The sequence below is a fragment of the Pongo pygmaeus genome, chromosome 4, assembly GCF_028885625.2.
Source record: "Pongo pygmaeus isolate AG05252 chromosome 4, NHGRI_mPonPyg2-v2.0_pri, whole genome shotgun sequence".
Taxonomy (NCBI): Eukaryota; Metazoa; Chordata; class Mammalia; order Primates; family Hominidae; genus Pongo; species Pongo pygmaeus.
The window spans coordinates 159,029,945-159,053,942 of NC_072377.2; the positions used below are offsets into that span (position 1 = coordinate 159,029,945).

Here is a 23,998-nt window from a genome sequence, read left to right on the forward strand (position 1 = left end):
CGGGCACAGCTCCCTACAGTTTGCAGAGGGCGTTCACACCTAACGCCAGGGGCCTCCTAGAGGAAGAAAACCAGGGCCCGCCCGCGGAACAGTGAGCGTGCAGCACGGCTGTGGCCCCGTTTCATGGCCGGGAACACCGAGTCGCCGGGGTCAAAGTAGGTCCGCAGGTCCTGGGGGCCGAGCCTAGGTGGGCTGGAAGTGACAGCCCCGAGGGCTGCAGGCTCAGAACGCCGTGCGGGGCCACAGCACTATTTGCATATCCCCAGGCAGGCAGCAAACGTTCGGCTGCAGTCCCGGGCGGAGGTTGCCGGGCGGGGCGGCAGGGTACCTGGGCGCGTGGACATGCACCCCACCCAGCGGTGCCCAGCCCGCACCAGTTAGCGCCCAACTCGCCAACTCCGGGACTTTCGCAAAGCTCCAGAGGGCGGGGGAGCCGCCGAGGAGCGGGACGCACCATCGCGGCTCGAGAGGGGGGAAGCGCTCCGGCCCGGCACCCTGCCGCGCCCGGGAGGGCCGAGACGCTCCGTGAGAGGGCCGAGCCGGCAGCGCAGACACTCGGCGGTCGACGCGGGGGCAGGCGGCGCGGGGCGGGCGGCTCGGCGGGGCCCGGGTGTGGCAGCGGCGGCGACGACCCCCTCGTGGCGGCGGCGTGGTGGCGGCGCCCGGCTCCCCGGCCGGCGAGCGGCGGAAGTGCCGCGGAGTTGGAGCGGGGCCGGCGCCGCGGCCGCTTCTGCTGGTTGAGCTGCTGCCGCCGCCGGGCGGACGGGCGGACGCGCGGAGCTGGGGGCGGCGCGGCGGGGCCGGCGGGGCGCGGCGGGGCTGACCGGCCCCGATGAGGCGGAAGGAGAAGCGGCTCCTGCAGGCGGTGGCGCTGGTGCTGGCGGCCCTGGTCCTCCTGCCCAACGTGGGGCTTTGGGCGCTGTACCGCGAGCGGCAGCCCGACGGCACCCCTGGGGGATCGGGGGCGGCGGTGGCGCCGGCGGCGGGACAGGTGAGTCCCCCAGTTGCTACAGGCCGGGAACACCCTCTTCCCGGATTCACTTTTAGCCTGTGGTTCCTTCCTCCACCTTCTGCTGTCTGCCTCCTCAGAGTCAGCTCCGAGACTCTTCAGCTCTTCCCATTTTCCGGATGAGAAAATTAAGTCCTGTCGGGACTTGTCCAGGGTCCCACGCCAGTCAGAGACTGAGTCCGAACTACAACTCAGGACGCTATTTCTCACCACGTGTTAACACCTTCCTTTCTGTCCCCGTCTGGTATTCCTTGACGTCTTCCAGCGGATCTCTTTTGAAGGATCCTATCTGCATCCCTGTATCCCAGGATGACTCCTGCCTTGTGCCAATAGGAATGAAGATTCTGGTTCTTCTATTTGGTGTCCAGGTCCTCTCTGCTCCCCTCCTCCCACCCCTCCCACAACCCCTACCTGCTGATGCCAGCGTTGTTTGCTCAGGTCAGCCCTTTTCCTGATTTCCCATCTGCCCAACGAGACACCCGGGCCTTCCTCCTCTCCCCATTTATTCAACACCCCCCCCCCAACTCTAGCCTTTCCCTTTCTCAGATCCTGTGGATTCCTTGCAGAATGTAAAGATCATGCTCCCCTTAAAGCTTCAAGCCCCTGGGGGTGGAGAAGGGGGTAAGCTCCTGGTCCTTGAGGGACCTGCTGCCTTTGACCTTATGGGAGTCCAGAGGTGGGGCTCTGGTGGGGGGACCCCCAAAATGTCCCAGAGGCTATTGGTGCCCAGTGTCCTGAGGATGGAACACCAGAAGCCTTCCCTATCTCTTCTGAACTTGTCTAGTCTGGTTAGTTGTAGTGTTTATTGCAGCCAAAACTGAGATCGGAATGGTTTCTGCCTCCCTTGAACTTACCCATGTATGTTTGTGTGTATGTGTGCGTGCACGTATTTAGACTAGCAGCTCCCTGATAGCAGAAGCTCTGTCACATCACTCCCACCCTCCCAGGAGGTGCTAGTGAGTGTATTGCTTAGACTGTTTCATATAGTGGAACATTTCAGGCTTTCTTACGGGATTTCTCTGGTCCCATGAGAAGCGGATAATTTGTGTATCAGGGTCAGACTTGACTGATTGTTGGCTGGCCTCGACGAAAGAGGCTGGCTTTTCTGAGATTGATGGTTTTCCTTATTCTTCCCAGTATCAGGCTGCTGTCTAGGCAGTCTGGCGTCTGGAGCACAGAGGGCTCTTTGCTACAGAGCTGACCAATTTGAGCTCCGCCTGTCACTCTGTTAATTGCTGCAAAGCATCCCAGAGGGTCTCATTGATCTTTCTGGTAGAGCTTACTGCTTAGAAACTAAGGTTTCCATCTCTTTCCTAAACCCCTGGTTCAAACCCTGACAGCTAGCTTAGACCTCTCTCCCTGAAATTCTGTATCTGTATGGATTTTCCTTACATGAAATCTCTTTCCTCTGTTCCTATTCAGTACCAGCATCAGAGTCAGGAGTTCCAGGGTTCTGACCTCAGCTCTACCACTAACTTACTGTGTGTGTCCTTGATCACCTTTCATCTCCTTCTCTGAGCCTTACTTTCTTGATCTGTAAAACATGATTATTGGTCCAGTTCTAACATTCTGTGATACTCTTAATCAATGAGGAATACAACGGTCCCTTCTTTTTTTCTTTCTTGAGTCCAGAGTTCCTTGTAGCATCCCTAGCTGTGGAGGCTTCATACTGGACACAGCCCCAGGTCAAGGGCGAGTGTCCTACCCTAGTGCAAACTCTCCTTTAGAATAGCTGTAGCCCATTCTAAAATAGTGCTTGACGTTCTGCCTCTGCTTGGAGAAAGCCCTTGTATTTCATTTGCTATAGATGCCAAAGACATCCTGATTTTCATTTCTATAGACCCAGATGTGTAGAGAAGGTCAAGGTTAACTGCCAGTTTGGCCTGAGCTTTCAAAGTAAATTACTCACTTGTGCAAGAGGGTATTGATGGAGTAAGGCAGCCTTTTGGGCCGGGAGAGAGGGGAACAACAGCTGGGTGCTGCTCAGATCCCCTAACTGAAATGGATAGACAGGCTCATCTGGGAAGATCTAGTTTTTGTTCATTTCTTTTCCTCTGGAATAGAATGAAGAGGAGGAGGAAGAAGTGGTGAAGGGGGCTTGGGGGGTTGGGGGGCATACCAACTGATTATTTGCTTTAAAGAAAATCTCTTTGCTTCCTGGGAGCAGCAGAATGGAGCTGTTTCCCCAATGATAAGCTCTTCTAGGTGCTACAGGATTCAGCATTCATCTGCTGCCTTTCAAGAACGCCCTGCCAAATTTCCACACAGCCCCTTTTTGTTTCACTCCCCCACAGATGCAGAGCACTGGGCTTGGCCCCCAGTCCCTTGTTTGAATGTCAGCTGGCCTTGAGGAAAGAGGCTGACTTCTCGGAGTGATGGTGTTCCATCCCTCATCCCAGTGTACTGGAACATACACGTAACATGCCAGGCTGCTGTCTGGGAAATCTGGCATCTTGAGCATACAGAGCTTTTTCGACAGGGCTGACCAGTTCTGAGCTCAGCCTGTCATTGTTGTAATTGTTGAGAATCATCTTTGAGCATCTCGTTGATCCTTCTGGTAGAAATAACTGCAGAGGCTCTGGAGGGAAGTCTGACAGGACTTTATCCAAATGAAAAATGTGTTCCATATGGGTTTGAAAGAAGATTCTTTGAGAGTAACATATCCACTACTTGAGTAGTCCTCTAACTCCTTGATTTCTCCACTGGATTAAAGAATGGAGTTTCAAATTAAGAGTGTTTATCATCTGCTAGAATGAAAGTCTACATAACTGTCATGCCAGCTCATCCTGGGTGTACCTCTGGAGCTGGGTGGGATAGCTGATTTATAAAGGACACATAATGCTTCTAGGATTTCAGCAGTCATCTGGTCAGACAGTTGGCTTCTTGGGAAGCTGCAAAACCAAGCAAGAAATGCCAGTCTTGAAGCCATCTTCCTTTTAATTTGTGGGTCCCTCTCATTCCAAGCCCCAATCTGTTTAACATCTTGGTTTAATTCAACAGTCTGTTTCATATTCCGGGTTTGGGACAGGTTATTAAAAGCTCAAGTTAGGAAACTCAGTGCAGTCTCTCCTCATTTCTGAGCCATAATCTCTTGTTGAAAAATGACTTCACTGGATAATAGCATATGTGGAATAGAAATTGGTGGAATAATGGAATACCGGTGACCTTAATTTTCAAGTGTCAGGATTTCTTTCTCATTGTGTTAGAGCTGAACTTTATTCTTAGAACATCCAGAAATCAATATTTTTTTTCTCTTTTTTCAGTCTTCCTGGTGGCAGAAGCCTTGCCCATCAGAAAGTTAAGTATAGAAATGTAGCCTTGGAACGATTTCCTTAATTTTCCACAGAAGGGCTAGTATCCTTTAGCTTGCTAATCACTCCTCTGTCTGCATGCCCAGGTGAAATCTGATGCCACTAGGGAAGAGTTGTTGATTTGCCAGAACAAATCCGGCTCCCTACATTCTTTCTGTCATTCTTGGCTTTCTGTTCTACCAAGGAGTCCAGCTGAGGAAGGCCTGGGAACAGAGACCTGGCTTTTAGACCTTTCTCCTGTCCTAAACTCACTGTGTGTCCTCAGGAAAGAGGTTTAACCTCTCTGGGCCTTGGATTGCTCATCTGCTAAGTGAGGCTTAGATTCAGAAGGGAAAAGGCAAATGCATACTGTAATGATGCTTCCCCTGCCATGGCCAGGACAGACATTGCTAATCAACCTTTTCATTACTAATACCAGACTTGGGCTCAGACTGTTTCTCAGCAGGGCTACTCAAGTAGAGTTAATGACATATGGAAACTCATTAGCAATGTAGGGAATAGATACTGTGTTAGGGCTTTTCCAACTCTTACATCCTGAAGTTCTGTGAGTATGCTTGGAAGCACGTCGAATAGTGATAGTATATTTAAACAGGCTTCTGTATCTAATTTGTAATGAGGCCACAACTTAAGGGTATGTTCATATTTGAATGTCTTTTCTCAGGCTGTAGTCTAAGGATGTTCAGCCTTTGATCTGTTGGTTCCAGTGACACGGTAACAGATAATGGAATCAGGAATGAAAAGCAAAAGCCCATTTAAAAGATAACCATCTAGCTTGCTAATTGTACCTTGTCCACAGTCAGCTCTTACACAGAGATGGCATCAGGATCTCCTCACTGAATCAAAAGCACCTTGAGGCAAACCTAGCAGCTACAAGTAAGCCCCATGGCAGCTAAATGCTCCTGACAGTGTTTGCAGAGGTTTCTGTGTTTTACATATATCTGACCCTCTGCATCCCATATATGTGTCAGAACTGGTAAGGGAAGGCCTTGAATAAGAGTCTTGTTTCTCCAGAGAACCTTTCTCCTCATGCGCAGTGGAGTGGGGAAAGGAGGTAGCGCATATACACCTGAATTCCCGCGGCAAGAAGTGTATCGTGGCCTCCCTGCTGGAAATGTCTTAAGGTAGGAACACATCCTCCTCTAGCACAAAGCACAATATTTGGGACTTGGAAGACAGGATGTGTTTGCTGAATGATTGAAATATATCAGAGCAGGCAGGGGGCTGCAGAAGTCATCTAGTCCAATCTCCTCAATTTGTAGGTATGAAAACTGAGGCCGAGAAAAGGGGAAACAAATTAAACAAGTTCCCATAGGGAAGAACGCAGATCAGAATCTGTTCTCCAAGTTCTTGTTCTATTTCACCATGAGAAATTTTTCCCTCCATATACTAATATTTGATCCTTCTCTACCATTATTTCTTTCAGGAGCCAAGATTATCACCCCAAATTTTGGAGGCCACTGCTTAATGAGATCAATTATCTGCTGGAACCTATCTGGCTATTTTTTTGTAGATCTATTTTTGTACATTTTCTTTCCAACATTTTATAGTGTTTTGTTTTTGTTTTTTTTGAGACGGAGTTTTGCTCTTGTTGCCCAGGCTGGAGTGCAATGGCACTATCTCGGCCCATTGCAACCTCCACCTCCCAGGTTCAAGTGATTCTCCTGCCTCAGCCTCCCTAGTAGCTGGGATTATAGGCATGCGCCACCAAGCCTGGCTAATTTTGTGTTTTTAGTAGAGATGGGGTTTTTCCGTGTGGGTCAGGCTGGTCTCGAACTCCTGACCTCAGGTGATCCGCCCACCTCAGCCTCCCAAAGTGCTGGGATTACAGGTGTGAGCCACCACACCCAGCCTCATTTTATAGTTTTAAAAGCAACTAAAATGGATTAAAATTTAAGGTGGCAAAGGGACACGCGTAGAGAAATTAAAGGCTGGGTAGCACATGGCACCATTACGGCTATCCCTGACAGACAGAGAGAACCTGAGCCTAAGAACCACCTCAGATTCTCTATCAGTTGCAAGTAACAAAACAAATTGAGCCATGTGGGCTGAAATGAGTAAGGGAATATATTGGCTCCTGTGACTGTAGTTGGCTTCAGGTACGGTGTGATCTAGAGGTTTGTGGCATTGTCAGGGCTCAGTCTCCTTTCCTCTGGTTTCTGTTGGTTCTGACTTTCTCTGTGTGTTGACTTTGTTCTATTCTGAGGCTCCATGGCAGCAAAAAATGGTAGTAGCTCCTTCAGACCTCAGATCCACACCTAGATCCTAGAGGAGAGGGTCTGTCTCCTCTGGTAGCTTCTACAAAAGACAGAGAACATCTTTTCTATAAGCTCCAGCAAGATCTTAGGTCTTACCCGTCCACTTTGGATCTAATGTGCTGTCTGAACCATTCGCAGACTTCAGGAGGAGAAGCTGTATTGACTGACTTAACCTGCCCTGGAGCTAGGAGTGGAGTCAGGTTACCCAGATCTAAGAAGGGCAGTTCCCCAGAGAAGACTCTGGGTGCTGCTTTTGGGAAGAGGAGAAAGATATCTAGAGAAGAAGCCCACAAATAACCACTCCAGAGTCCTGCTGACACAGTGTTCCAGGCAGTAATCACTCCTTGGGGATGAGATTTGGTCCTGGAGAGAAAACCCCTTTGCCACGCTGGACCCATTTTTGGGCACTGAACCTGCAGTCTGGAGGTCTGTGTTCTCATTCCAGTGCTGCCACCCCTTAGCCTGAGATGATTAGCTATGTGGACCTCAGTTTGTTGCTGAGGAAGGCTTGGGTGCAAATGTTTGCCAACACACAGTGGAGGGTGGAGATAAAGAGCAGTTGAAAGCTGTCTTTATTGAATCTTACTAGTTCTGCCGCTGCCTTCCTTTCCCCTCACAGACGTCCTGAGAACTGTCTCCCCTGCCCCCATACACACTAAAAGTCAATTCATTGAAAATTTCTCTCAAGCTGAAAAAGAACTTCTGTCTCTGCAGCTTCCACGTTTTTTCTGCCTGGCCCTCTTAGCTGGAGGAGGTGGAGTGTTCATACTTTGGAAGCTAGAGGAAGCTAAACAATTCTGCTTGCTGTGGTGGGTGGGTGTGTATTTATGCGTGTGTAGCTTTCTCTCCATGTGTCTCTCTTCTCTCCCTCTTATCTTTGGATGGTTCCTGTTTGCTGCCCTCTGCTGAGTGTAGATAGGAGAGAAAAGAAAAAAGCAGGCCTATTTTTTTCCTTCCCTGTGGCTTTAAGAGAATGCTGAGCTTCAGATGCTAAATTGTCTTCAGTTTTGTTAGGTGATGAAAGCCACAGCATAAAATGATACTGATCCAAAGAATGATGATGATATGGTTGATAATGAGGTTAATAATGTTAATAGTAGCAACAGCAGTTACCATTTATTTAGCACTTACTCTGCTAGGTCCTTTACCTGCGCATCTGTTAAATATTGTTGTAACCAGGTAGGAAAGAAGGAGGGAACCAAAACTCGAAGAGGGGCAAGTGCTTGCCCAAGGATGCACAGCCTGTAGTGGTGGAGCTGGTATTTGAACTCTGACCTAGTGCTGAGTCCTTAACCACCATACTTCCTCCATATCTGAGCAGGACAAAGGACCTGTCTTCCACCCCTGCCCCTTAAGCCCTTCCCGCAAGCCTGGACATCTGAGCAGGTGAGAGAGACCATTGCCCTAAGACAGCCTCTTCAACAGCTGAAGTGGAGCGCATAAGGTTATGTGGTGGTGATGTGTGCTGGAAGAGAAACCTCTACCTCAGCCTCCTCCTGTCTCTGTTCCTCTTGGTTTGAGGCATGTGGGGCTGCGTATAGTGCTCTAGCTTTGGAGCTACCCCGCCTGAATCAAAACCCGAGGCTTGGGCAAGCTTGACCTGCGTGCCTGGAATTCTTGGTCTGTAAAATGGTAGTAATGTTAACTGTGGCAGAGAGTTCTCTTGAGGGTTCAGTGAGTCACTGTGGGCAAAACCCCAAACACAATGCTTGGTACAGAACAAGTGCTCGGTAAACATGGTGATGCTGCTGCCTTTGTGAAGTGCCTCGCCTGTGGCAGGGACTCAATTCTCTGTGGCTTCACTTTGGTGGAGGTAGGGAGGGCTGCATAACATTGTCATTGTCTAGAAGGTGAGCAATTCGAAGATAAGTGGTTGGCTTAACAGCACAGGGTTCAGAAGAAGTGGAAGAAGCCAGGTGGGTGCAGTCTCTGATTATTGGGGGTGGGAAGGAAATTGTGCCTGCAGAGGCTGCTCTTGGTACCCCTCTCCCTGAAACTTTGGAATGAGAAGCAATTGTTGGGGATGGCTTCTCAACTCCCACCCTGGGACAACCCAGACCCTCTGTATCCTTCTAGATTCAGCTCATAGCCTGCCACCTCCAGGAAGTGTTCTTTGGTTACTCCAGCCCCCAAGGGTCACTCAAGGGTCTTAGCTCCTCTGAGCCTTGATTTTCTCATCTGCCTACTTAGATCAGAGGCCCTTCCAGAAGACTTCTAACATCCTTCTTCCCTGCAGCCTTGCCCCTAGGCCTGACTAACCCCTGCCGGGGCAGCCTGGGTTAGCATTCTTTCCAACCAGGGCCCAGAGACCTGTATATAAATCTGTCATGCAATGCTGTAATTGTTTTTAATCTGACCAGACTGTCTGCTTCCTAAAGGCAGGAACTAACCTCTCTTGGTCACTCTTGTTTGCCTAAAATATTTGCTGAATGGCTGAGAGGGTGAATGAGTAAGTGAATCATATGGTTGGTACTCAGTAACTGCTGGCTGAGTGCTGGAAGCTTAGCCTTAGGAATGGTTCTTCTTGAACTTCAGGGTGCTTCGCAATCCCCAGGGAGCCTGTTAAGGATGGTGACACCAGGATCCATGCCCAAGGAGCATGAAGGGGCTGGTTTGGGCTTGGCCGAGGATCGCATATTTAACAAATCCTACTGAGGGTCCAACAGGGAACTCATCTCCGCCCACCTGACAGGAGACAGACCTCTCTTTCCCCAGGGACCCACTCCATTCTCCCCAGGAGAGCTTCGGAACCAGCCCTTGAACTTCTGTTCCTGGGGAGTGTGTTTATCTGCAGCTTGCCAAGTTGTCAATCAGCACCCACAGGGGAACTCTGTGGTACTTTTAGCAGTGGCACTATATCTGATGCAAGCAGATCAGGCTCTAGTTCAGGACAGGGATGGGAGGTGCACTTTGGAATCCCTCTCCTGTGGGCTGCGAGGATTGGCTGGGGCAGCAGAGCTTTGTTTTCCTTTGATGCCCACAGTCTGCTGCTCTTCCAGGATAGGTGCTCTGCCTTCCTGCCACGGGCAAGGATGAGGTGCCTCTACGTGGGTGTTAGGCTGAACTAGGGGGTCTCTTGGGAAGGGTTAGTATTGTGGAGACCCTGTAAACCTCTCCCTTGTACTGGAGAGAGCAGAGGAGAGAGTGTGGAGTTGGGAACCAATGTGACCTGATTCCCAGGCCCAGCTCTGCCACTTGCCAGCTCTGTGCCTGACCTCTGGGGCTTCTGGCTCCTTGTCCTAAAATGAGCAAAGTCATCACTACTTCCTAGTGTCGTGGTGATGATTAGATGAAATTAAATTAAAGTTGTGAGGACTGAGGTACAGAGAGGTCAGGTAACATATCCAGGGCCATGCAGCTAGGAAGTGATGGAAACAGGATTCCAGCCCAGCTGGGATGCTTCCTTCCGGTATCTGCACCAGCCACTGACTGGATGGTCTTGGGCGAGTCTGTGGGTCTGCCCCTGCTCACAGGTACTTGCGGAGGCCTCAGTGGGAGGTTATCACTGAGAACCCCATGAGCCTGGTTCTTGGATTTGTTGTTGTTGGCTCCAGAAAGCTCTTTTAGCTGAATACCCAGGCAGCCGTGCCAGGGCAGGGATTATAGCAAGTCCCACGTGCCGCCTGGATGCTGCACTCGGGCAGCCTCTCACGAGCCCAGTTCGCCAGGGTTGTGTGTGTGTGTGTTTGTGTGGGTCTCCCTTGTGAATTACAAATGTCAGCCTCCTCTGAGAGGCGGGCTGCTGAGCAGAGGGGCCGACAGGGGCTCCTGGAGGGAAGGGGGTTTCTTCGAGGGAACAGGTTGGAAACATCTGTCAAGGGTGTGTGTGTGAAAATTACGTCCTGCTGCTAAAGCACATTGTATGTTCTCAACTGAAAACTGTTATTTTTTGCATGTTTCCTCCTGAGTATGATCAGAGTCAGCTGCTGAGCGTTAAGATGTGTATGTGTGTGTGTGTGTGCCTATTTGTGAAATAACCAGTTTCTAAATTTGGTACCTAACTTCAGTGAAAAGTTAGTAATTCTGTTCTTGGAGAGCCAGGGTCTGTCATTTGGATTTGTGGTTATTTTATTAATAATAAACCTTAATGGCTGTTTCATTCAGAGAGCTTCTTTTATTAATTTCTTTGATCTTTATGTATTTTTAACCACCTTACCTGTATACTTTAATGGAAGTTGCAAACTGGTGGCCTGTGGGCCAGATGCAGCCCAGAGATATGTTTTGTGTGCCTTGAACAGTGCTGGCCCATAGATAGTTGGGTTTCTTTATTTTTAAATGTTTATATGTTACCAGTACCTAAACATGAGAATATTTCCTATTTTAAAACAATTCTATACTAATTTCTGTTTGTTGTTGTTGTTGTTTTGTTTTGTTTTTTTAAATCAGAAAGTCCAGCTGCTGAGTTCAGGTTCAAGTTTTGTGAGAATTTGCTGGATGTGGGAGCAGCTGTCTCCTCTAGACAGACCCTAGCTCTCCAGTTGGCCACCACCCCTGCTGCACTTAGTGGTCTCAAACCTGGGCACTTCACCCTTTCACACAACTGGCTGGGCTGCAGGAGACATTCGACTTTGGGAGCCCTCCTTTATGATATGCAAATTCTCTTAGCCTTTTCCCAGGTCTGTATCATGGTAAAGGCAGGACGGGGCTTATGGTCCCTATTTCACAGATGCAAAAACTGAGGTTCAAAGAGCATAAGTGACATGACTAGTCACAAAGCCAATAAGTTGACGCTAATCCTTCTGTCTCTAAGACTAATGTACTTTTCAGAGAAAAAAAAATAATTACTTGGAAGTATAAGTATATAAACCTTAGGCTGTGACAGACTCACTTATGTTTATATTTAGATGATTCTCGCTCTATCTCAGCTCAAGAAACCATTTGCCTTGCTTCTGTCTGTTCCTAGGTATCTGAATTTCAGGTCTACCCTGTCTAATAAAGTTTTTTTTTGTTTTGTTTTTGGTTTTTTTTTTTTGGCCATGTCAGGGGCTGCTCTAGATTTGTTAGAAATGATGTAGGTACAGGCCAGGCGTGGTGGCTCACACCTGTAATCCTAGCACTTTGGGAGGCCAACGTGGGCAGATGGCGAGATCAGGAGTTTGAGACCAGCCTGGCCAACATGGTGAAACCCCATCTCTACTAAAAATACAAAAATTAGCCGGGTGTAGTGATGCATTCCTGTAATCCCAGCTCCTCAGCAGGCTGAGGTAGGAGAATTATTTGAAGCTGGGAGGCGGAGGTTGCAGTGAGCTGAGATCGCACCACTGTACTCCAGCCTGGGCGACAGAGCAAGACTCCGTCTCGAGTAAAAAAAAAAAAAGAAATGATGTAGGTACAGAATCCACCTTGTTTTCTTCCTGTGCTTCCTGGCATGTCAGGAAACCTCAGAATGTATCTTCCTATTACTGGGGAAGTGTTAGGATCCATTAAATGAGAGTGAAGACAGCTTTCCCAGCAGAAATGGTACATGCTCCACTCCCTGGTCTGAGGGGACCTCACAGGCACCCAGGAAGTTTCTAGGAAAGAGAGAACCTGGATGAGAACAGCTTAGGTCCCCCCAGAGGCCGCTGAACATAGCCACTCATGTCTCTGAGAGTAGGGTTCATTGCCTGGGCAGGAGTGGGGGCCCCTCTGCCCGCCATTTCAAGAACCTTCCCTTGGAGGCTCCAGGTGGCTCCTGGTATGGCAGTGGGGCATGGAGTGTGGGGCACAGCTCAGTGTGGTGGCCAGGAGTTAGCTTTGTCCTTGAGCACTGGCTCCACAGCAGCAACAACGATGATCATTAGTTTATTGAGCTCTTACTGTGTGCCATGCACTGTGCCCATCTCAGTTCATCAGCACTGTAATTCCAAGGGGTGAGTGCCCTTACTGTTGTCATTTTACAGATGGGAAAACTGAGGCTCAGGAAACTTAAGTCACTTCCCAGACCTGTACAAGAAACAAGTGGTGGGACCCAAACTCAGATTTCTGACTCTCCAACTTGTGCTCTTAGCTACCATCTTTTATTGACTCCTCTGGGCAAGTCTTTTAACGTCTTTTGGCCTCCATTTCCTCACCTGTAAGTGGGAATAATACCTTCTTGGCACAGGAGCAGAGTCACTTTTCCCACCCATAACTCTTCCTGCCACCCCTCCCTCAGGGCGGTTGTCAGACACTGGTGTGGTGTGAGCTGTCTTTCCCGCTAGGGTGGGGCCTCTCTGCTTGTGGGGTTGGGGTCTCCCAGCAGAGTCAGCCTGGGGTGCGCCTCCCTGCTTCTCCCTTTCGCAGCCTGGACCCCCCTCGCCTGCTATTCTGCACTCTCCCCTGGCAGCAAGAGAGGCAGCTGAGGGCTCGCACCATCCAAGCCCTGCCAGGGAACAATGGGGCACGTTAAGAAGGCTGCCAAGTGCCAAGCCAGAGGTATTAAAGGGACATTTGATTAGTTTTAACCCTAATTGTCAGGCTTTTGCTTTCTTTTGTTCTCTGTAGCAGTTAAGGGCGAGGGGAAGCCCTGGTGTGAGTTTCCTCCCTCTGTGACTTGTATGGACTCTCTTTGACTTTGGGTGTATGACTCTTTCCCCTGTCTCCTATTCTCAGGCCTCTCCTCTCTCTGTCTGTGTATGTTTCTCTGTCTCTCCTTCCACCTCCCCCTGCAACCCCCATAGTCTCCATGCTATGTATCTCTCTCTTAGCAAATATGATGAGAAATGACACTAAAGAAGCCATAAGCCTACCAGGGTGGAATCCACAATTTCAAGGAATTGTATCTTTTATCATATCCAGTCTCCCTCAACCTTATCCCTGCCAAATGGTTACCATCTCTGACTTGAACACCCCCAGTGATGGGGAACTCACCTCCTTTAGCTCAGCAGAGTCCTAGGTAGTCTGCCGTGGCTCAGGGGTGACCTAAGAATTTCTTTTTTTTTTTTTGAGATCATTCATCGATAACCTTTATTTCCGTCTTCTCTACCAAATGCATCCTGTGTTGACTGGTTTTTATTTTATTTTATTATTTTTTTTTTTTCCTTTTTTTTTTTTTTTAGCAATCATTAAAAAGTCAGGAAACAACAGGTGCTGGAGAGGATGCGGAGAAATAGGAACACTTTTACACTGTTGGTGGGACTGTAAACTAGTTCAACCATTGTGGAAGTCAGTGTGGCGATTCCTCAGGGATCTAGAACTACAAATACCATTTGACCCAGCCATCCCATTACTGGGTATATACCCAAAGGACTATAAATCATGCTGCTATAAAGACACACGCACACATATGTTTACTGCAGCACTATTCACTATAGCAAAGACTTGGAACCAACCCAAATGTCCAACAATGATAGACTGGATTAAGAAAATGTGGCCCATATACACCATGGAATACTATGCAGCCATAAAAAATGATGAGTTCACGTCCTTTGTGGGGACATGGATGAAATTGGAAATCATCATTCTCAGTAAACTATTGCAAGAACAAAAAACCAAACACTGCATGTTCTCACTCATAGATGGGAATTGAACAATGAGAACACATGGACACAGGAAGGGGAACATCACACTCTGGGGACTGTTCTGGGGTGGGGGGAGGGGGAGGGATAGCATTAGGAGATATACCTAATGCTAAATGACAAGTTAATGGGTGCAGCACACCAGCATGGCACATGTATACGTGTGTAACTAACCTGCACATTGTGCACATGTACCCTAAAACTTAAAGTATAATAATAAGAATTTCTTGAGTACCCTCTACCCATCCCTTCAGGCACCTCTGAAATCTTTTTCTTCCCAGAAAGCCTTCCCTGATCTTTCCAGTTAGAATTAATCTGTCTCTTGGAAGTGCCTACAAAACTTAATTTGTACAACTTTGGTGGCGTGAATGTTATAGTGCCATGTATTGCCATTTCCCTAGGTGGAGGAATGTATTGTTGAAGGAGCTTTCCTAGCAGGACACCCCCTTGGATGAGGCTCCAGCTGGGAAGAAGAGATCCCAGAGCTCTCTCTTGTGAGCCTGGGCTTCCTCCTCTTTCGAAAAGTTCCATTCCCAAACTTGACCACTGTGTTTTATGTGATCTTTTAGTCCAGAGAATATTCTAGGTTTTTACAGGCCATATAGTCTCTGCCACAACTACTCAATCTGTCTTTGTAGCGTGAGGGTGGCCATAGATACTACATAAACCAATGGGAGTGCTGTGTTCCAATAAAGCTTTATTTGCAAAAGCAGTCAGCAAGCTAGATTGCCAGGCCATGGTTTGCTGACCCCTTTCTAGTCTTTTCATGACAAAAGAGCCCTGGGTTTTGAGGCAGGAGCCTGACTCCTGAGGTAGGAGCCACCTTGAGTTGCTTTGTGACCCTAGTTGGGTCCCTGACTCAGCAGTGCCTCCGTCCTCTCCTGTGTAAGCTGTGTTAATTGGGAGGACAAGTTCTAAGGATCCCTCCAGCTTTTGATACTCAGTGAGGCCCTGAATTCTCTGCTGGATCTGACTGCATCTCTGAAACAGATTCCAAATCCACCTATTTTCTTCCCACTTCCCACCAGCCCGTCACATCTCACCTGGATTCCTGCCACAGCCTCCTGGCTCCCCTCCTACCTCCACCCTGAAATCATAGTCCATTCTTTATGCACAGACCAAGTACACATTTGCAAGGGTAAATCAGAAGTTTCTGCCTCTTTCCTAAAACTCTTCAGTGGCTTCCACTGCTGCACTGAAACACGGCACAGACCCCTGTCTTGTCTGGCCCTGCTTACCCTCTGGGCTCACTGTGTCTTCTCCTCTCGTCACAGCACAGCAGCTGCATTAGCCTTCTTACACATCCAGCATAGTCCTTCTTCAGGACCTTTGCATGTGGTCCTGCCTGGAATACTCTTCCCCAAGATTATAGCAGGACTGGTTCCTCCTCATCTTTTAGGTCTTGGCTGCAAAGTCACCTCCTCAGAGAGGGCTTCCATGAACATACCATCTGAAGTACCTCTTTCCTATCCACTCTGCGACTTGATCAACTGTGAAATGTCCACATAGCAACTTAGCACTGTCTGGAGTCACCTTGCTTATTTATTTACTTGTTTATTTCTCTGCTCCAGTAGATACTAAACACCATGAGGGTAGGGACCTTGTGTGTCTTATTTACTGCTGTACCTTATAGTGCTGGCACATGGCAGGTGCTCAAGAATATTTGTTGAATTAATGAATGAATGCATGCATACCTGTGTTCCCAGATACCCTACAGATAGGACTCTGACTGCTCCATGTTTCTTCTCGCCACTCCTCCGTGTTTCATTTGGACACCACTCTGTTCTTGGTGTTGTGGGAAATTGCACACTTTCACCCTAAGGGGCTGTGTTCTCATAGTGGGGGAAGAAACAGACTTCCTTCTCCCCTTTTGAGATCAGAAGGCCTCAAAAGTGTTAGCTCCCTAAGGCAACAGTCAAAGGACACCGTTTCTCTGAGATCTTTTAATCAGAAGCAGCTCCTGTCCTCAGTCCACGTGGCTTCGTTGGTGGTATCTCTGGATGAGGATCCATTTGGTTTTCTCCCTCCAGACAGTCTTTAGAATATGAAGTAAGTAGCTTGTCTGGGATTATATTTTCCCCCTGGTTCTTAGGAGGAAAATATAAGGGTGGACCCCTGCTTACTTCTTTTGTGAGGCGCATCCCTGCAGTCTAGAGGGAGCGTCTTAAGGAAGAGGGCTGCTTGTGCCCCAGGCTTTCCCAAGGACTACAGCTCCCAGTAAGTGGGTAAATGGGCTCGTGGGTTGAATCATGTCTCTCAAAAAGATACGGCAAAGTCCTTACTCGCGGCACCTCAGAATATGACCTAATTTGGAAATAGCTTTGTTGCAAATGTAACCAATCAAGATGATGTCATGCTGGAATAGGGTGGGCCCTTAATCCTCTGTGACTGACTGATATCCTTGTAAGAAGAGGAGAAGAGACGCAGAGACACAGAGAGGGAAGACGGCTGTGAAAAGCTGTACGCAGAGACTGGAGTGATGCTGCCCTAAGCCAGGGTACACCTGGGGCTACCAGAAGCTGGAAGAGGAGGAAGGAAGCATCTCCCCTAGAGGCTTTGGAGATAGCCCTGCCAATACCTTGATTTTGAATTTCAAGCCTCCAGAACTGTGACACAATAAATTTCTGTTGTTCGAAGCCACCCACTTTACGGTACTTTGTTATGGTAGCCCTAGGGAACTAATACATGGACCATTTTCCATTTTTCTCATCAGATTGTGTTGTGTGTGTGTGTATGAGTGTGTCTGTATGTTATATTTGTAGGCAGATAGATAAAACACCTTTGCAAAGGCAGGGATAATTGTCTTAATCTCTTCTAGCTACTTACATTTCTTTTTAATTCATGGAAAAGATCCTCTGTTTCTGTGGAGGATTAGCATATTACACTGCACGTATATATTCTTTAACTAAAGCCACTCTGCTTATTAAGAGATCAACCTCTTAAGAAAAAACCTGAGCCATTAGCCTTGAATCCCAGTGAATAAACACATGGTACATACTGTCTTTCACTTAACTGTATTATCCTTTTGTTCTGAGCTCAACAATTTATTTTTGTTCTGGGTCCCCACTAAATTGATTTGGGGGATTACTATGTGATAGATACAAAAAACAGCCACTGCCTTGAGAGAGCTCCTAGTCTAAAAAGGGACGCAGACAAGTTCACAGGGATGCAGTGCGTCAGGCAGAGCATGACTAGTGTTGCAAGAGGAGATCAGCCAGTGCTGCCGGAAGCCAAGAGGAAGAGAGCAGCACCCTGGTTATGATCAGGAAGGACTTCTGAAAGGTGCTGATTTTTAAGATGGTCCTGAAGAAGGTTAAAACTTTAGCAAAATGTACATGGTAGGATTGGGGTCTCTCAGGTGGCAGGAAGTGGGGAGACTGTTTCAAGAACAGTGAAAGACAGAGTCACTGAAACTTCACGTGTCTGTTAGAGAGTAGCTGGAAAAGTGGGTGAGGGCCAGGTCACAGGGTCCCCGATTGCTAGGCCAGGGAGGCTGGCCTGCAGGAGGCAAGGAAGCCATGGATAGTTTTTGAGCAGAGGATGACTTGATCAGGGCTAGGCCTCAGAAAGGTAACTATGGCAACGCAGGAGCCACAGGAGGCAGGGAGACCAGTTTAGAGGCTATTGGGGTGGAGAGATTCATTCATCCACTGTGCCTCTCTGTGGTCCAGATGCTATGCTAGGTTCTGAGGCCACCAAGATGTGTAACGTGCAGCCTTTGAGCTTAAGGAATCCGTTACCACTGTTGCAAACTGTCTTTGCCAGGCACAGTGTTAAGCACTTTGCATACATTATCATCTTTGATCCTCACAGCAACCCAATAATATACTCACTCTAATTATCCCCATTTTATGGATGAAGGCAGAACCAGCCTGGGGCATGCGCAATATTCCGTCAAAAACTGCTGGATAAATGACATATTGAAGGAAGAAGAACTGCAGACCTAAATGCCAGCTACACAGCAGGCTGAGCCTTCCAGGTCAGGTCCTGTGCCTGGAGTGCCCTGACCCCTCGAGAGCTGTTCTGGGAGCGCCTCTGCTTTATCTGGTTTGGTTGCAGGGAGGTTGCAGGTTCATCAGGGAGATGAAATGTTTCACCCAAGGTCACACAGCTGGTCACTGGTGGGGCTGTGACTGTCCTACAGAGTCCTGGGCCTTAACCACTTCTCTGGGCTCCACACACTGAACAGGTCAAGTCAGAGTACAGTGAGATCTTTCTTGGTAGCTGTAGGTACAGGGTTCTATGTGAGCACATAGGAGAGCCAGTGGATCCGGACAGGCAGGGTGGGTCAGCAGAAAAGGCTCCCTGAAGGAGGGAATCCTGACCTAAGTCTTTTACGGGGAGTGGGCTGGTTTAGCCAGACAGGGAAATGGCTGGGCATGGGGTGGGTAGTGAAGGGATTCCAGGTAGAGGGGATAGCACAGTCAAAAGTCCAGAGTTGGGAAAACAGCATAGGGTGTGCAGGGTCTCCTAAGCTCATTATTCCTGGCCCCAGGAGTGGGACTGGGAGAGGCTAAAACACAGGTAGGGCCAGGTCATGAGCTACACTCCACCCTCCAGTTCCCAGGAGCATGAAGGGTGTTGGGCAGAGAAGTCGGGTGACCAGATTTGCTTTTGTATGGGTCCTGGAGTTCAATAGTTGAAAGAGATCGGGAGGCCATGTTGTCAACCACTGTCAGATGTTTGCAACCAGACCAGACAAGGCAGAGGTGCTCCCAGGACAGTTCTCGAGAGGCTCGAGGGCACTCCAGGCACAGGACCTGACCTGGAAGGCTCAGCCTGCTGTGTAGCTGGCATTTAGGTCTGCAGTTCTTCATTCAATATGTCATTTATCCAGCAGTTTTTGACTGAACACTGCACATGCCCCAGGCTGGTTCTCTGCTAAGCACTTGATATTCTAAGAGGAAAGGACATAGTCTCGGCCCTTGAGGACCAGCTGGCCCATTAGACAGATAATTCCAAGGTAGTGGGATGCATGCCATAGGTGGAGTGAGCACAGGCCTCAGAGCACAGTGAAGGTTTCACGTTAGCCTTCACGCTGGCTTCCCGGCCGCCACCTCTACCTGCCCCTCCCACTCACCTCAGGCTTGTAAAGCCATGGATTTGCCTAGGATTGAATCCCAGCTCTGCCCTTTACTAGCTGTGTGACTTTGAGAAATTTCCTTAATCTTTTATTTTCTCCCTCTCATTTCTTACATTTTAAAATGGGCCTGATAATAGTACCTACTTCATAGGTTATTTATCAGGATTGAAGGAATTCACATACACAAAACACTTGGAATAGTGCCTGGCATTTAAAAAGTGGTACATAGATACCCTTAGGATTACAGGTCTGTAATCTCTTAGCCCAAACCCTGTGTATTAGGCATACTTTAGCATTTAGAATTATTAGTCAAGGTTCAGTCAGGACAGAGAAACCACACAGTGATTTGAACACAGGAAGTTTAATATAAAGAATTATTTACTGTAACAGGAGATTAGAGTAATGAAGAATTGGCTAGTAAGAAGTGAAAAGCACTGTAAAGAATATAGGAGTGGCAGATAGAGGAACAGCTCCCACCCCCAGTGTTGAGATAACAGCACCCAAGGAAGAGGCCCCCGTAGGCTGAGATCCTGACTTTGTTGGAGAGGGCACAGCTATGCTTACTGAGTGGTAGAGAAGTCACTACAGTGCCACCCCAGCAAAGTTCACAGGAAATCTGACTGCTAGGGTGCTGGAGGAAGAAACACATGATGAGGTATCTCATGGAAGACATTGTGCTACAAAACCACCCAAGGGAATGGGTGCTGGGAGAAGCTATTTGTCGCTGGATGCTGGTGGTTGCTGCACACCACAGGAGCTAGGCAATGGAGAAGCTACGCACACTGCAGGAGCTAGACATGGAGAGGCCATGCATGCTGCAGGAGGCTAGTGCCAGAGACGCCACCCATGCTGCCTGCCTACTGAACACACCAGAACCAGGGTGAAAAAAGCCTTTCCTTCTGCAGTGTCTCTCCAGCATCTTCTACTAACCACTGTTAACATCATGTTAGCTGGCAAGGGAAACACGTTTAAGGGCCCAGAACCATTTTTGCATAGCAGGCAGGGAAGGTGGGTTTGGAGCTGAGAGGCAATAAATTAATAACTGACTGTCTCAGTGAGTTTGGGCTGCTGCAACAGAATACTATGGACTGTGTGGCTTAAACAAGAAACATTTATTGCTCACAGTTCTGGAGGCTGGAAATCCAAGATCAGGGTGCCACCATGGTCAGGTTCTTGCTGAGGGCCCTCTTCCTGGTTTATAGACAGCGACTTTCCTGCTGTGTCCTCATGTGGCAGAGAGCAGAAAGAGAGCAAGCACTCATGTCTCTGCTTAAAAGGGCACTAATCCCATTCACGATGGCTCCACCTTCGTGACCTAATTACCTTCCAAAGGCCCCGTCTCGTAATACTATCACCTTGGGGGTTAGGACTTCAACATAGGAATTTTGGGGGCATGCAACAGTCAGTCTCTAACACTGGCAGAAGAGTCTTTCTGATCTAGGAATGTTAGTAAAGTGCATGTATTATTATGTAATAGCTCTAGTGGGGTTTACAGTGCTCCCTATAATCAAACACATTTTTTTTTCTGCAGCAAAAATGTATTCACAGTAAGAGGATAAATCAAGACTATAAATAGCCTCATGTCTATTCAAGTCAGGCTTTGTCACTAAATGAGTTATTTTTTTAAAGTTATTTAAAAAGCCTGTTTGGACTTTGGAATTGAGGCTAAGGGATGGTTGACCTGCATCATTTTCATTTCCTTTCTCCACGCAGCAGTCAGAGTTATCTTTTGGAAATGTAAATTATGCCACTGGGAAAGCCTAAGTGGCTTCCTGTTCCAGGATAAAGACTAAACTCCACCCCTGGCCCCCTACCCACTGTGCCCTCACCCACCTCTGCCCTCCAACCACTCTGACCTCCAACAAGCCATGTGTCCTTCTGCAACAGAGCCTTGGCACATGTCACTCTCACTACATGGAGCACTCTTCCAGTTACCTACCGTGCACACAGGTGCATGCACACACACACACACACATGCACTTGCGTGCACACACACATGCATACATACACACACACACACTCACAGTTTTGCTTGGCTAATCCTGCCTCACCCTTCTAATGGCAGCTCAGGTGTCCCTATTCCAAGAGAACTTTCTGACCCCCTTCTACCCCAACCCTCAGCCCACTCAGGCATTAAAGCATGTGTGTTAGTTTGTGATTATACAGACTTATAATAAGTGTGATTATTTGATTAACATGTCTCTCTATTAAACTGTAAGTGTTATAGGACAGTGGCTGTATCTGTTTTCCCCCCCACTATTTTATTCCCAGTGCTCTACGCAGTGCCTGGCATGTGACATATTTGATGAGTGAAAAAAGGAATAAACCATCTTGGATTAGATCCTGAACCAGAAAAAAATAAATTAGACATAAAGGACATTATTGGAACAACTGGCAAAATTTGAATCTGAACTCTAGATTAGATAATAGTATTGTATCAGTGTGAAGTTTCTTGATTTTGTTGTCTGTATTCTTAGAAAATGCACACTGAAGAATTTAGGAATAAAGGGTTATCATGTCTTCAACTTTCTCACAAATGGCTTAGAAAAACATTGTAGATACAGGTAGATGGGGAAGAGGGAGAGAGAATGATAAAACAGATGTGGAGAATGATAAAAGCCAATGTGGATAAAGGATATACAGGATCCTCTGTACCAGTCTTGCATCTTTCCTATTAGTTTGAAATTATTTTACAATAAAAAGTTTTTAAAAACTCAATGAATAAAAATGAATAAATGAGGAAAGGGATGCCAGGAGGAGGAGGACCCCTCAGGTACAAAGGCAAGATGGCAGGAAAGGGCTTTGTCCCTTTGGGGAACTTGCAGGTGGGCCTTGTAGTTGGAGGGTGGCCCTGGGGCTGGAGAGGGAAGAGCAGGGGATGGAGCTGGAGCCCCCACTATGGCCTCTCTGGAGGGAGTGCAGTATTGAACTGTTCAGTCAGCCTTCATCTACACCTTCCCCTCTCTTTTTGCCTTGGTGATTTTTGAGCAAAAGTCTGATTGCATGAAGCCAGTGTGTCTCAGGTCTTCCATCTGATTTCTCTTTTGTCTTAACAATAGAGAAAATCTCATCCATGTATGCAGGTTACTCCTTCTGCTGTGAAACTGTGACTTTCCTGTTGTCTGCTTGCTGTTAAACTCACCACGCATTTCCCGTTTTGGTTATATAGTGCTGCATAACAAAATGTGGTAGTGTAACACAACAAACATTTGTTATCTTAAAGTTTCTGTGGGTCAGGAATTTGGGCTTAGCTGGGTGGTGGTGGTATAGTGTCTCTCATGAGGTTGCTATCAAGATGTTGGCCAGCCCTGCAGGCATCTGAAGTCTCAACTGGAGCCGGTTAATCTGCTTCCAAGATGGCTCACTCCCTTCGCTGCCGGAAGGAGACCGTAGTTCCTCAACACAAGACCTCTTCATGAGGAAGCTTGAGTGTTCTTGAAGCATGGCAGCTCACTTTCCCCAGAGCACACCATCCAAGAGACGGGGAGAGAGCAAGCAGGAAGCCACAGTCCTTCTAGGACCTAGTCTCCAAAGTTATATATCATCATGGACATTTTATCCTATTAGAAGTGAGTCATGAAGTTCAGCCTATGTGCAAAAAAAGAATTCAACTCCACTTCTTGGAGGGAGGAATGTGGAAGAAGTTGTGGACACTTTAAATCACCATAGTTCCTGAAAGCCTTTTGCTTCTGGAGGGCCAGTGTCTGCCCTCCAGAAGTTTACATCATCTGTTTAGGGAAGTAAGACATGCTCTGAAATTGCTCATAAAAACCAAGATGTCCCATGAGAGGTGGCTTGACAGGGTTCTGAGGAAGCAGAAATCAGAATAGATGGTAGCAAAGGAGAGCTCTTGGAAGGAACTGACACTGCCTTCATGGATGAGCAGCTTTCTCCTTGGTTCTTAACCCTGATTATTAATGTTGTCATACAATGGTAATGAATAATAATGATAGCATTTGAACATTTCTACCATGACAGGCATTACGCCAGGCAGGACTGCCTTGTAGCACATCTATGTGTATAAATAACATCCTTGGAATTGTGCAGTGGGACCATACTGATGCTAAATATTAATACTTCACTTATGTTACTTCATTTAATGCTTTGAACTACCTTGTGGAGTTGCTGTCATCCCCATTTCACGTTTTCATCTGATTTCTCTGTTTGTCTTAACAACAGAGATTAATTCACAGATTACAAACATAAGGCTTAGAAAAAATTAAGTAACTTAAGCACGATGGCACAGCTTGTAAGTGGCGGAGTGGTTAAGATCACAGGCTCCAGGCCGGGCATGGTGGCTCACGCCTGTAATCCCAGCACTTTGGGAGGCCGAGGTGGGCGGCTCAGAAGGTCAGGAGATTGAGACCATCCTGGCTAACAGGGTGAAACCCCGTCTCTGCTAAAAATACAAAAAATTGGCTGGGTGTGGTGGCGGGCACCTGTAGTCCCAGCTACTCGGGAGGCTAAGGCAGGAGAATGGCGTGAACCCAGGAGGCGGAGCTTGCAGTGAGCAGAGATCACGCCACTGCTCTCCAGCCTGGGCGACAGAGTGAGACTGCATCAGAAAAAAAAAAAAAAAAAAGATCACAGGCTCCAGAGTCAGACCTGTGGGTTTAAATTTCAACGCTTCTGCTTTACAGCTTTGAGCAGGTGACTTTAACCTCTCTGTGCCTCAGTTTCCTAATCTGTAATATGCATATAAAACTATTTAATGTTCTCAGCACAGTGCCTGGCATGTCATGAGCATTAGGTGCTATTGCTATTATTATCAGCTCACAGTCAAACACAGCTATGCTGTCCTTGAGTTCTTTGCATTGGTTTGTTATAAAGAGTCAAGATGAGAGAAGTAAGTGGTAACTACA

General features: G+C 47.7%; 1 protein-coding gene across 4 annotated transcripts in view; it reads left to right on the plus strand.

Moving 5' to 3' along the window:
* Positions 1–678: 678 nt before the first annotated feature.
* GALNT10 (polypeptide N-acetylgalactosaminyltransferase 10) overlaps positions 679–23,998 on the plus strand; it is a 234,156-nt gene continuing 210,836 nt past the window's right edge. For 3 of the 4 annotated variants that reach the window (XM_054487866.2, XM_063665298.1, XM_063665297.1), the window contains exon 1: positions 679–991. In XM_054487866.2, coding sequence (XP_054343841.1) covers positions 833–991 — 159 coding nt within the window. In that variant the 5' untranslated portion in view covers positions 679–832. The remainder of the gene's footprint in view (positions 992–23,998) is intronic. The other variant, XM_063665299.1, reaches the window with a different exon arrangement.